The sequence below is a fragment of the Musca autumnalis genome, unplaced genomic scaffold (genome assembly GCF_047663935.1).
Source record: "Musca autumnalis isolate F117 unplaced genomic scaffold, ASM4766393v1 scaffold_5, whole genome shotgun sequence".
Lineage (NCBI taxonomy): Eukaryota > Metazoa > Arthropoda > Insecta > Diptera > Muscidae > Musca > Musca autumnalis.
Window position 1 is genome coordinate 132028455 of NW_027412088.1, and position 14300 is coordinate 132042754.

The 14300-nt window shown below is 36.9% G+C and overlaps 1 protein-coding gene across 9 annotated transcripts in view; it reads right to left on the bottom strand.

Annotated features, from left to right (window-relative positions):
• sns (nephrin adhesion molecule sticks and stones) overlaps window positions 1-14300 on the bottom strand; it is a 326558-nt gene that overhangs the window by 162536 nt on the left and 149722 nt on the right. For all 9 annotated transcript variants that reach the window (XM_073988663.1, XM_073988662.1, XM_073988661.1 and 6 more), the window contains 2 exons: window positions 8480-8633; window positions 7729-7865 (listed from right to left, as the gene is read on the bottom strand). In XM_073988663.1, coding sequence (XP_073844764.1) covers window positions 7729-7865; window positions 8480-8633 — 291 coding nt within the window. The remainder of the gene's footprint in view (window positions 1-7728; window positions 7866-8479; window positions 8634-14300) is intronic.

Below are 14300 nucleotides of genomic sequence, written 5' to 3' on the forward strand. Positions count from 1 at the left end.
TCTTACAGTGATCGATCCAATAAAGAAGATAACGGTCATGGTAAATTAGTATTTTGTTTTAAGGACAATCAATGAAAACATAAACGTAATGAGCAGTAATTATTGAAGTTAATGTATGCAATTTTATGCATTTACAATTTCAATACCAAGTTGTAAGTGCCATAATTACTACAAAAAAAAACGCTCCTGTTACCCGCTAAGGTCATCACTGTTATTTACTAATATTAAGTGACAAGCGACTGTAAATCAACAGGAAGCATTATATAGAATTGCCTCACATTGCCATCTACAGCCGTGCACAATCTGTCACACCTATGGCAGAAATATGAGAGCTCTGGAGAACACGAACAGCTTTGAATTTAATTTTTCTAATAACATTTCAATGTGCGACAATGATAAGTCATACAGATGTATCGAATACACACACCACGACCATCATCTACACAGACACATGTACCGCATTTAATTTCATACCACTGCCAACTATACGATACGCACGGACGGACGGAAGCACGCACTCACGTATGACAGCTACTTGCTTATGTATGTGTGGCATTCTAATATCATCCTTTTTAATATTTCAATAAGTTGTGAAAGCGGATGAGTGTGCAAAAGAAAGATCCTAGCAGCGGAGCATTCAAAGGGAATAAGAAGAAATCGTGGGACAAAAACAAAACAGACACACATGCACACCCACCCGCCCACAGCCAACACACACAAAATAAATAAATAAAACTAAAAGCAATATGTAGCGCATTTCATATAAAAAAGTAACATAAATCTGTAAGTATGGACGGGTGGAGTAGATAGGTAAGTGTGTGAATGATTCAGGGAACCAGAGGCAAGAGTACACATCTGGAATGCGACATTTGTTAGAGTGTGAGGTGATGAAGTGTGGAAAGCAAGTGTTTCGTAAACAGAAGACACAAGTGTGGAGAGTATTAGGAGGGTCTTCCAGTTTTCAAATAAAAGCTTCTATATAACATTTTTATATAGAGAATTGAATTGGAAGATAGTTATGTGTGTCATTCAACTATATTTAGACATTTGAAAATAAAGTTGCATCCTAATAAACCATCACCCACACAAACACAGTTATTTTTGATGGATAAGTAACATTCAATATAAATATCATAAGAGACTGTTCCATTTAGTTACTTTTACTCGTGTTTGTTGAGCTTACTAAATTGTCTGTTTGTTTAAAAGAGCTGCTGCAGGACAAATAGAGTCTTGTGTTTCTAATTCTTTTAAAAACAAGTAGAAACATCAACCTTTTACTTTTCATACAAAAACTAAGAACCAATATTAAGCTGCATGAACAATTTGTGGAAAAAATTGACCCACGTAGAATACGTTGCAGCAATCATTTCTATTTTATAACAAGTTAGAACGGCGTTAAGTTCGGCCAGGCCGAACTTGTTATACCCACCACCACGAGGTGTATTGAAATAAAATGGAACAAGTAGTTTCCTTTCGTTTATAAAGACAACTAAATACCAAATTTCAGCAAGTTCGGTAAAAGAATGTGGCTAACCTTCAAAATATCGAAACTCGGGAGGTACCGTTCCAGGGGGGCTATATCAAAATGCCGATCTATACCTACAAATTTCTGGCGGAAAAATTTTAGATTCAAATAAGACTAAATGCCAAATTTCGAACATTTCGATAAAAACCTTTAAAATACCGAAAATCAAGAGGTACGCTTCTATGGGGGATATGGGAACCTATACTGATTATTTTCTTCTGGAGTATTTATAACCTCATGGAAGACTAAATTACAAATTTCAGTCTTTCGATGGGATATTGAGGTCACGACCTTCAGAATTACGAAAATCGGGAGGTACCGTTCTATGGGGGCTATATCGAAACCGACAAATTTAAGTCAGAAAGGCTTTTACCTCCAATAAAGACTAAAACACCAAAATTTCAGCCATTGCTGTTGCCTCAACCTTCAAAATACCGAAAAATCTATGAGGGGTATATGAAGGCGTGGATCTACACCGACAAATTTCTGGAAGAACGTGCTATACCCCCCAACGAAGACTAAGTACCAAATTTTATCCGTTTCTGTTGAATATTAAGGTCACAACTTCAAAAACCGGAAATGGGGAAGTACCGTACCAAGGGCGTAAACCTACACCGACAAATTTCGTATGGAAAATTTTATACCCCAAGTGAAGACTAAATACCAAATTTCAGACAGTTCGATGGATTATTGTGGCCACAACCTTCAAAATACCGAAAATCGGAAGGTATCGTTCTATGGTGGCTATATTAAGGCGTGGACCCAATTTCTGGGGGAAAGTTTGATACCCCCAATGAAGAGTAAGTACCAAATTTCGGCCATTTCGGGGTGATAATTAGGCTAAAACCTTCAAAATACCAAAAATCGGGTGGTACCGTTCTATGGGGGCTATATACAAACATGGGCCGATATAGCCCATTTGCCATACCAAAAGTCCTAGGAGTAATATAAACTTCTATACCAAATTACAAAGCTCTGTCTTCAAAATTGCGAGCTGTATCTTGATTTCAACGGACGTACATGGTTATATCGAATTAGAATTTTACCCTGATGAAGAATATATAGACTTTATAGAATATTTCGATGTGTTACAAACGGAATGACAAATTTAATTATGCCCTCCATATGATGGTGGAGGGTATAAAAATGACCAAGTGTTAGTCGACTTTGCCTCAGCCTGTGTCAATTGAAACTTTTATCAATGGACAACCAAAATCTTTTTCTCCAAAAATTATGTGTTTATGGGGGGGTTCAGAATTGTGTGACGCTTTTTGGACTTATGAACTTGCCTACAAAAATATGGATTTGGATTCAATTGCAAAAGTGTTGGAATTCGGTCTTATTTTCGGAGTCACTCCTTTCAACAGGTATCTCGTTTTTGGATCATGGATTTGCAACGAAAAGCATAGTATCGAAACAAACCTTAAACTGCACCTAAACAAAAATGTTAATTGTTTTTGAGGGAGGTAGCCTAAGGAGTGGACCTACGGAGTGACTAATTTTCGAACATAATATAAGTTTGGACCAAATATTGCGAAGTCCAAATCGGCTGCACCGTTCCAATGTAGGAAATTTTTTTGAACTATCTAAGATTCGCAGAAATATTACGTATACAAAGTTTGGACCAACGAAGTAAGCGGTTCGTACGCGAATGCCATTGCACATGGACGCCGTAGGGGGTTTTCACAGTTTTTGGGCCATTTTCTCAGGAAGTATGGACTTGCCCCTGAAAATAACTTGTACTAGAGTAATAGATGCCCGGGAATGACATGTTGCAAATAAAAGGAAAACTATTCGAGAGCAGGCCTTAAACTGCACTTCGTACCCGAAGGATCCATATGCCAACCTTATCTATGTCTTGTAGAAATATTACGGTGTGCAAAGCATGGACGAAATCGATTACTCTCTTGGAGAGTTAGCGTGCCCGAAGTAGCCGAGGGAGTGGACCGATATAACACATTTTCGAACTTGATCTAAATTTGGACATTTACCTCTCGGTCAACAAACAATCTGAAACCCCAATACATATAACGGAGGAGACTCCCCCTCCTCAACGTGTGTAGTTTCTGGTACGGTAGAGTAATTAGACCATAAATAAACAAGGTGAGCGCTCGCTTTTACGTTTTCGTACGATTTACAATACAAATTCTCTCTTCATGTTCTTCATTGCAGTAGACCTTACTTTTTCGAAAATGATGTTGGATCAATAGTTACGGTGAATGGATGATAAATAATGATTTTTTGCGGTCGGAGTTGGATTGTACTGATTTGGCGAAGGTTTACTTTCAACAAGACAACGTTACGTGTCGCATAAGCAAAGTAACCATTAGTCTTTTGCATTAAAAGTTTCCGGACCTTGTTATCTTAAGATTGGAAACCCGGTGCGTATGATCGTTATTATCATATTTCTAATAAATAACAATCATACACGCTGAGGACACAACAAATTGCATGGCTCACATATTTTTAACCGGTTTTATTGTTTATTTAAAACCTTACGTATATCCTTTTTTGTATTAATAATATATAGTTATGTTGTTTGGTAGAAAAACATAACTTAACAGGTGAGACAAGGCTGTAGTCGGGTCGGGCCGTCTATGTGATGGTATAATTCAAAATATTAAAATTGGGATAGCTTAGCGCCTTTGCTCTGAATGTCTTCATTAGTACATGTCAATTTTGTTGAAAAGCATTTAAGTGCATCGTCAGTACAACTCAAATAAAAAAATGGATAAGTGGGATGTACGCCAACCATCAATAGGCTTCTTTCTCTGTGAGACCCCCATTAACACCCAAAATTTCGTGACGATCCAATCAAAATTGCGATGTGTAAGTGGATTTGTCATTTTTCCCTACATTTACCGCTATAAAATCACTTTGTGAAGGGTATTTTCGTCTTGCATCGACTCCAACAAAACTGAATTGGTACATCAGAACTCTTGCATAATTTTGGTGTAGCACAGTGTTATATTATATATTGGGTGGCACCGTGGTACAATGGTATGCACACCCGCCTTGCACGCTGAAGGTCGTGGGTTCGATTCCTCGACCAGGCACAACAAATTTCCAACGGTGGAAAAATACCCCTCAGTAATGTAGGCGACATTTTCTGAGTATTTCAGCCATGTAAAATTCGTTCGGACTCGGCGATAAACAGAAGGTCCCATATCATTGAGTTAATATGAATCGTTGTGCCATCATTGATATGAGAGAAGTGTCCCTTGTCCCGTCTGGGATGTTTGTGGGACAATTATTATTATATATTATTACTGTGATATTATCAATATTCAAGCTTTTGTCACAATAGCCAAATATTGTGAACATTGTTTCTCATTTTAAGAAAAAAAATCCAGCTACTTGTTCGTAGAACAAACTCTTTTCGGATGTTTTATAAAATAAATACATATGCATATCCTATCAGATTTTATAAAAATTCCGTACTCGTGAGCATATAATTAATGTATTTTGGCATAATGATCTATGTATGTATATGTATTTATATACGAATTCTTATTCTTTAAGAAGGATATTTTTAATACTTAATCTTTTTCTACTCCATGGAGTTTGGGACAAAGGGATAGTACATAAACACAAAGACACAGTTTTACATCAAAACAATACCATAACGAATGTTCATTTAGAATTCACATGGAATTTCGAAAATGTTAGAATAAAAATTTGTACATGTACACATACACATATGTACGTGCTTGCGTGCGCGCATGAATGTGGTTGTGGTGATAATAAGGTTTATTTATTGCATGTACATGAAGATATGTAACAGCGTGAGAATTTTCATGTGTTGTTGTTTTGTGTTGTTGTTTTTTTTTTTTGTTGTTGGTTCGTTGGTTTTGTTTATCATTGTATGTGTGTATGTGTAAGCGATTATCAAGCCAACAAATACATTTGCGCTTCATCAAGAATAAATATCATCATAAATATGTAAACGTACATTTTTTTCTTGTCTTTCCTCAAACGATGTTGTTTTTCCCGCTAACTGGTAATATGGTGGTACTTTTTCTTCATGTTTTCATTTTTGGCAACAAGCAACAGGAAACGCGGTTTGCAAAAAACCCACAAAAATTAAATGAACCATGGTACATTTTAATATTCAAAAATGTTGAAAGTAGAAAAAAAAACTGAACACCAATTTTTGTAAACACTTTTAATTATTTTTTACGAACTTTTCTATAAACATAATAAAATTGTTTGTAAAAAATTTATATCGGATGAATTAAAATGTATTAGTTTGACGATATTTCATTTCATTACAATCAAAACGGCAACATCTTTTATTTGCAAAGACAAATGCTGTAACTAAATTCCAATAACTAATAGAATTCTAAATTTTATAAACATTTGCCCATACGTAGCTATCATTGTTTTAGTTCACTAATGTTTTAATAAACAGAAAATATAGTTTTAACAATTAAGTATTCCCAATTCACTGCGTCATATTTCAATTGAAAGCGTCCTATATTTGTATTGCTTTTGGCAAAACATGAGTTATAGAATTTTAATGGGCTTCACTATCGGATGTCTATTAAAATGAAATTATTTGCATTTTTACTGCTAAACGCAGTCAAATCCTAGCGGGATCATTTGCTATCAATTGTCTGTTTATGTAGAGAGCGATATGTGAATATTTAAAAGCCTATTAAACACACATCTATGTGCTATAAAGATATGCATCAGTACATTTATGTATGTACATGTATGTAAATATGTACATCAACAAAATCTGCATTCCAAAGGACTTGAACATCGACATTGTTAATTTTTTTCCTTAGAGTATAGACGCATTATTACTACGCAACCAAATACAACATTTCCGCTGCCTAATGAAATTTCTTTTGCTTGTTTTTATGTAACTTCTATTATTCTGCCATTGTTGTACCAAATTTATTTTTTTGTTTTTGTAGCCGTTTTTTGTCTCTCTTGTAGTATTCACCGACATAAAAAGTTGTAAGGGGAGTTGATATTCAACGCTGTGTTAAATTTCACAATCATAATTCCAACAAATAGGAATTGCGTTGAAACTATAAAAATGAAAACAACTTTTTACAGCATCGGGGTTTAGTTAGTTAACTCAACTTGGAATGCTTGATTTGATGAATAATTACGACAACGAGAAATGTGTGTAGCATGTGGCAGCATCAACAATACTCCCATTCATAATCCCAACTCAACTGCGTGGAGTTCATAGCATTTCGAGATGTTGTTTAAATTACATATTTGTTGACAGCCATTATATGAAGCGTTTGCATGTTAATTTTTGTAAGAGTTCTAGGGAAAGAAAACATAAAAAACATAAAACAACAAGAGCGTAAAAAAAACTCTTAAGAAAATACAACAAACATCATAACACAATACAATTAACTGGGAGTACTTTGAAAGGCTGAACGCTGGCAATGTTTAAATGAAGCCCTCTGGGTTTCTTGTTGCTGTACTCTGTGTGGCCAACATAAACAATTAACATTCAGCCGAATTGAAAATGTTGTATAACTTTGCATTGTTGTTTATTTTATGTTGTTTTGCTTGAAAGGGAATCGCACAATGGCTCAAAACCAGGGTAATACTGCTGTTTATGAGAGCAGTTTAAGTCAATATATTTAATACAACATTGCAGATTAAAGCTTGTGTTAGTTATAATTCCAAACCTTACAGATGTAAACACATGCACATGGTAGTAGAAAATTTCACGCGTACGCAAATTATGGTTTGTTTTTAATTCTTTGACATAAAAGGTCAGATTTCTGTAATCAACATTAAAATTTAATTTTATTAAATTAATGGGTATTTTAAACGATATGTTATTTTACATATGTGTTGTTACTTTGCGTTTATATTTGGTATATGAAAAGTGACAACTCATATGTAAAAAAAAGATCGTGTAAAGAACCCATAACTTTTCACAATGAGTTAGGATTCTTTTTACTAGAGTTGTGCCAATCTATTTCAATTGAACGATCTAGTTCACTTTGTATGAAAAAACTACGTATGAACGATTTCATACAAACGATCGTATGAATCACCCATAGTTCTAATTAAGAAATTGTTATGTCACCATGGAACACTGTGTGGACTTTTACATCTTCCATCTTAGAGAAATAGCTAGATTATACCCTCTAAATGTTGTGTTAGCAAAAATATGTAGTTGTTGTAGTAGTAGGCTAATGGATAAATATACAAACTATACTTACACAAAACAGTCAGCTCAACTTCAGCTTTAAGTGGTGCTGGCGACATAACATTAATCGCTTCACACCTAAATCGAGCCTTGTTGTCACTAGCTTCGGCTGTAAATTTGTAGACATTTTCCGACATTCGTCCTATCGTTCTGCAATAAAAACAACAACAAGAACAAAAAGTAAATAAAACAACAATAAAATACCGAGATATTGTGCAAAATGCCAACTGTACGGTAGATATGGGAGGGGTTGCAAACATGCAAGTACAAACGATAGCAGCTAAGCTAGGGATAATAAGTTTTAGGATGGCTGGAAGAGTGAGTGAACTGTTGTAGATTACAAAAGTTGAAACACAAATGTTGACTTTGACGTTGATGATTCGTTTCAGTTCAAAGCGTTGCGACAAAAGCAAACTGGCACTTTTGTTGTTGGCGAACTTTTCATTATAAAAGTTGTAGATATTCGTATTGCTGCTGTCCCCGTTGCCAATGACACTGTCGTTGGCGTTTTTTAATATGCATTTTTTGCTTTGCGTTGCAAAATTAACACAAGTTGCGAATCAAAATTAAAAATGTGTATTACTTTTCAAATAAATGTTTAAGCCAAACTTTGTAAGCTGTACAAACAGTTAGTTCATTAATGAATTGAGAGTTGTACTTTTAAATGGTTAAAATTTGTTGCTGTTGGTGATAACTTGACAGGTTAATGACCTACGAGCTATTTAATTTGCCTTTATTTTCACGTTTACTTCAATATTACTTACTTGTAGGCCATTTTTGTTTGCAGACCATTTTTATACCAAATTAACTGTGCCGCAGGATTGCCACCTCGACTTCTGCAAATCAATTCGACAAGTTGACCTCTTCGTAAAGTTTCGCCTTGAGTGTAACCTTCGATATATGGTGGACCGGGAGGATCTGAAATAAAATAAGTCTAGTTAATATAAAGCCGAAAAAAGTTTATCGACCTAAAAAGCAACGTAAACAACTACGTTAGTTTATATAAAAAATTCCTCAAATAATACAAGGGTTACAGAACGATTTCAAGATGATTAAATATATTTTAGAATCAAGATTAATTAATTTCGACAAAATTTCGTTTCTTGTAAACTCATTGCTGAAACTAAGGAATACTATGAATTCTTGAACTTAATTCAAACGATTTAGCAGATCAATTATAGCAATATTTTCCATTTTGCAAAGGTTGCCAAATATTTTTAGAGAGATAGGTCACATTGGAGTTACATATGCTATACGAGGGCTATTATATATATTCCTGGCCTAAGCAACATAATTGTTGGAGAATATGACCAGACTCTTTATTAAACCTTAAATCGAGTTGCCAAAACGACTAAAATTGAAAGGATCGGTGGATCTATATTTTTAAAGCTGTTGAAAAGCTTTTCATATAACGGAAAATCGAAATACTATATTACAGATTCGGCAGTAAAATGTCTCTAGACTTTAAAACAGGACCCGGAAAACAACAACAACAATGCTTGCTCAATTTTTTTTGTGCTGGACTCTGCTTTAAAACATGTCTAACAAGTAACGAAGTTATAGTCAGCAATAACAGAAGTTGCCATTCTAAATACGCTTTAAAAGATAAATATATTTTCGTAGGTGAAAAAAAACTTAGGGCGTTTGTGGGGAAGGCATCATAAACAGTGTGCCTAATTTCTCCACTGACAGACCATGTTGGGTCACAGTCTACACAGAATAAAATACTAGCATTGTAACAAAGACTACTAAAAATTTTAGTACGGGATATGTGTGAAGGAGTGGCCCTAACTATTGGGTCATTTTGGACTCCATATTTCAGGAAATTGTTATTTACCTAGCAAAACAAACAACATGCCGTTGTAGTCATGATTAAAAGGCTACAGGTTATTAAAATTTGCATAAGCCATAGCCCAACTTGGAACTGGATCTAATTTTGGAGGCATTCCTGTGGATTGTCATATTTTACCAAACACCAATTTTTGTTGATAATCGTAGGAATTTTTTATTGTTTGGGTCAGTATGTCGGGGAGCATGTATCGAAATTATATCTGTGTTACCAGAATCACATGAATTAGCGTCTATGCACATTATAAACATATCTTCGAACAACCCTTAAACTGCACTCCAACGTTTCGAATTTTTGTGAGAGTGGTGCGCGAACATATTGTCTAATATGTACCTTCTTGGAACTTGATGTACTTACTTACTTACTTAGTTGGACCATTACAGAACATTTGTTCCATAGACCGAACTAAGAAAAGATCTCCATTCCTCTCTGTTTTTCGCTTGACTTTTTGGAATACCGCGCCTTTTCATTTCTTCATCCACTTGTATGCTCCATCGAAGCTTAGGCCTGCCGATTCTGCGTGCACCGCCATGTGGCATGTATTCATATGCCTTTTTAGCGGGTTCATCATCGCTCATTCTCATGATATGGCCTAGCCAACGCAATCGTTGCATCTCGATACGTTTAACTATATGCATGTCTTTGTATAGCTTATATAGCTCACCGTCAACGCAAATCGGCCCGTAGATCTTTAGAAGAATTTTCCTCTCAAACACACCAAGCACTGCCTTATCTGCTTGCGCAAGTACCCATGCTTCGGAGCCATACATTAGCACGGGTAGTATCAGCGTTTTGTATAGTGTTATTTTTGTTTGACGAGATGTGGCTTTGTTTTTAAATTGCTTACTTAGACCATAGTAGCATCTGTTGGCCAATACAATTCTTCTTCTTATTTCACAACTGATGTTGTTTGTTGTGTTTATGGCAGTGCCGAGGTAGACGAAGTCTTTAACTACCTCAAAATTGTAGGTACCAACTTCCACAGTTGGTCCGAGCTCTATGGACGCTTTGCGCGTCGACACCATCAATTTGGTCTTTTCGCCGTTTACCGCCAGACCCACTTTCGCAGATTCTGCTTCGACCTTCCTAAAGGTATCAGTTACTTCCTTTACTGATCGTCCCATGATGTCTATGTTATCAGCATAGGCAAGTAACATGTGGCTATTGGTGTAAATTGTGCCATTTCTTTTGACATTTTCATCTCGTATTACCTTTTCCAGCAAAATGTTGAATAGGTCACACGAAAGGCTGTCTCTTTGTCTGAAACCTCTTTTGGTACAAAATTCTTCGGAGAGGTTCTTTCCAATTTTAACTGAGGACCTAGTATCAGTTAAAGTCATCTTACAAAGCCGGATGAGCTTTGCGGGGATACCAAATTCAGACATTGTGTGGAATACCTTTGATCGGAGGGGACTGTCGAATGCTGCTTTATAATCGACAAAAAGGTGAAATGTGTCGATCTGCATCTCTTGGGTCTTCTCTAGGATTTGTCGCAGGGTAAATATCTGGTCAATGGTGGACTTGCCAGGTCTAAAGCCACATTGGTATGGTCCAATTATTTCGTTGACCATTGGCTTTAGTCGTTCGCACAATATCCCTGACACTATCTTATAGGCAATAGGGAGAAGACTTATGCCCCTATAGTTGGAGCATACAGTCTTGTCTCCTTTCTTGTGGACGGGACATAGGATGCTCAGGTTCCAATCGTCGGGTACGCGTTCTTCCTGCCAGATGGTGCTAACTAGCTGATGCATACACCTTATCAGCGCGTCGCCTCCGGTTTTAAACAGCTCGGCTGGTAAGCCATCGGCTCCTGCTGCTTTATTATTCTTCAGCCGGTTAATTGCTGTTTTTACCTCATCTTGGCCGGGCGGTATACATTCTATACCATCTTCTGGGATTGGATCTGTGGTATCATCGTCTTCGCTACTATTGGATACCAGCAGATTGGAGAAATGTTCCTTCCATATCCTGAGCACGCTATCTGTATATGTTACCAGATTACCTTGCTGGTCTCTACAGGAGGATGTGCCTGTACCAAAGCCATATGTTTGATGTTTCACTCTTTGGTAGAACTTTCGGACTTCATTCTGGCTCCTGTACATCTCGATTTTTTCACACTCCCGCTTTTCCATTTCTCTCTTTTTCTTGCGGAAAAGACGTTTCTCTTCTCTCCTTTTCTCCCGATATCTCTCTCGTGCGCTACGCGTTGCTACTGATTGTAAAGTAGCTCTATATGCCGCATTTTTCTCTTCCGTAGCAGCACGACACTGCTGGTCATACCATGAATTCCTTTGTGGAGGTCTCTGGAATCCAAGTATAGATTTTGCGGCTGTTTGCATGGAGTGGGCAATATGTTGCCATTGTGTTGTTATGTTATCGGGACAAGGAGTGCTCGCGTTAAGCAATTGGGCTAGTTGAGTGGAATATGCTGTGGCTATCTGTTGTGTTTGCAGCCTATCGATGTCCAACTTCCGCGTTGTGTCTGTTCGTGCTTTATTTGCAACGTTTAGACGGGTACGTACCTTTGCTGCAACAAGGTAGTGGTCCGAATCAATGTTTGCGCCTCGGAACGATCGTACATCCAACACGCTGGATGAATGTCTTCCATCTATTACAACATGATCAAGTTGATTACTTGTTCTTTGGTCTGGAGACAGCCAGGTGCCCTTATGAATATCGAGATGATTAAATCTGGTACTGCTAACTACCATGTTTTTTGCAGCTGCAAAGTCTATCAGCCTCATACCATTGTCAGATGTTTCACTGTGGAGACTGAATTTCCCGACTGTTGGGCCAAAGATATTCTCCTTTCCAATTTTGGCATTAAAATCGCCTAGAATGATTTTAACTTGATGTACGTTTGAGCAAAATACATATTACGATGTGTAATGTTTGGCCCAATGTCAGTTCATTCTTTCGATTATCGTAGTTATCATCCATTTAGTTTGGTCACCGTGTGATCTTTTAGAGTTTTAGGACCATTATGTCTGCCCACAAAACACATTATGTTGCTGTAGACAATAGCCAATAGCCCTTAAATTGCACTGTAGCGAAAATTGTGAACTTTGGTGAGGTACGTTTGGAAGAAATTGTAATATGTTCAAAATGTCGATGTAATCTGCTACTCAATTCGTAAATAATCGTGCTCAACTAACACTACAGTTGGTGCCCGCAGACCCTTTTAAAGCTTCAGTGTAATTATCGCAGGAAGTGTGGAATAGCCCCAAAAAAATCCGTAATGTTGTAATAGGAGCCGCAAAGACAACCTGATACAAAAAGAAAATAAAAAAAAATCCGGGACATGCACGTAAGCAGTCATTGTTGTTAGGGGAACCAGAAGAAGTGCACCGATATAATCAGTCCATATTTTAATCTCTGCTTGGAAGAAATATTATTATAAGAAATATTTGTTCGAGAGTTAGCGAAAAATGTGTAACTTTTTGGTGGATGTGTATGTAGAAATGTCCCAATATGGCCCATATTCGAATTTCATCTTAGTTTTGGCAAAATATTATCATATAACAAGTAAGAAAAGCGTTAAGTTAGGTCGGGCCGAACTTTTTATACCCTCCACCACAAATTTCAGCCATTTCGTTGGATTAATGTGGCCACAACCTTCAAAATACCGAAATTCGGAAGGTACCGTTCTATGGGGGCTATATGATGGCGTGGACCTATACCTACAAATTTCTGGGGGAAAGTTTTATACGCCTAAAGAAGAATAATACCAAATTTCAGCCATCTCGGTGTGATAATGAGGCTAAAACGTTCAAAATATCGAAAATCGGGAGATATTGTATTATGGGGGCTATATCAACACGTGGACCTATATAAACATTTTATGGTAGAAATGTTTCTTAGCCTCTGGAAACACAAAATACAAAGTTACAACCGATTCTTTGGTCAAATGAGTCTAATACATTCAAAATATATTAAAATGACGCGTACTTTATATGGGGCCTTATATGGGGGCTATACCAAAACGTGGACCCAACTTTGATAAGAATATTTTTTGGCCTCTGGAGACATAAAGTACCAAATTACAACCAATTCGGTGGTAAAATGGGCCAAATATCTTAAAAATTCCTTAAAACGACGACGCGTCACGCGTAATTTTGTATGGGGGCTATATGAAAGCGTGGACCTACATAGCCCGTTTTCAATACCAAAAGTCCTACGTAAATATAACAGATTTTCCCAAAATTTCATCAACCTACGTCAATCCGTTCGGACTCTAGAGTGATTTCCACAGACGGACGGACATGGCTATATCGATGTAGAATTGCACGCTGATCAAGAATATATATACTTTGTGGGGTCTACAATGATTATTTCGAGTAGTTACAAACGTAGTGACAAACTTAATATACCCCCATCCCATGGTGGAGGGTATAAAAAGTGTTCCACAAACTTCGTAGAAGGGACAGGGGAGACTTCTATCATATCAATGAGTTCACCCGATTCATATTACTTCAGTCATATGGGACATACTGTTTATCTCAGACTCCGAACGGCGTGACTTAATACAACACCTGTAGAGAAATATTACATGGCTGAAATACTCAGGAAATGTCACAAACACTGCAGTGATGGGAATTTTGCCACCGTTTAAAATCTTATATTGCCTGGCCTAGTAATCGAACCCGGGCATTCAGTGTGCAAGACTAACCGCATACCATTGTACCCAGCGAACAAAATATTACGAGAACCAAATCGGTTGTTGCTTTGGAGAG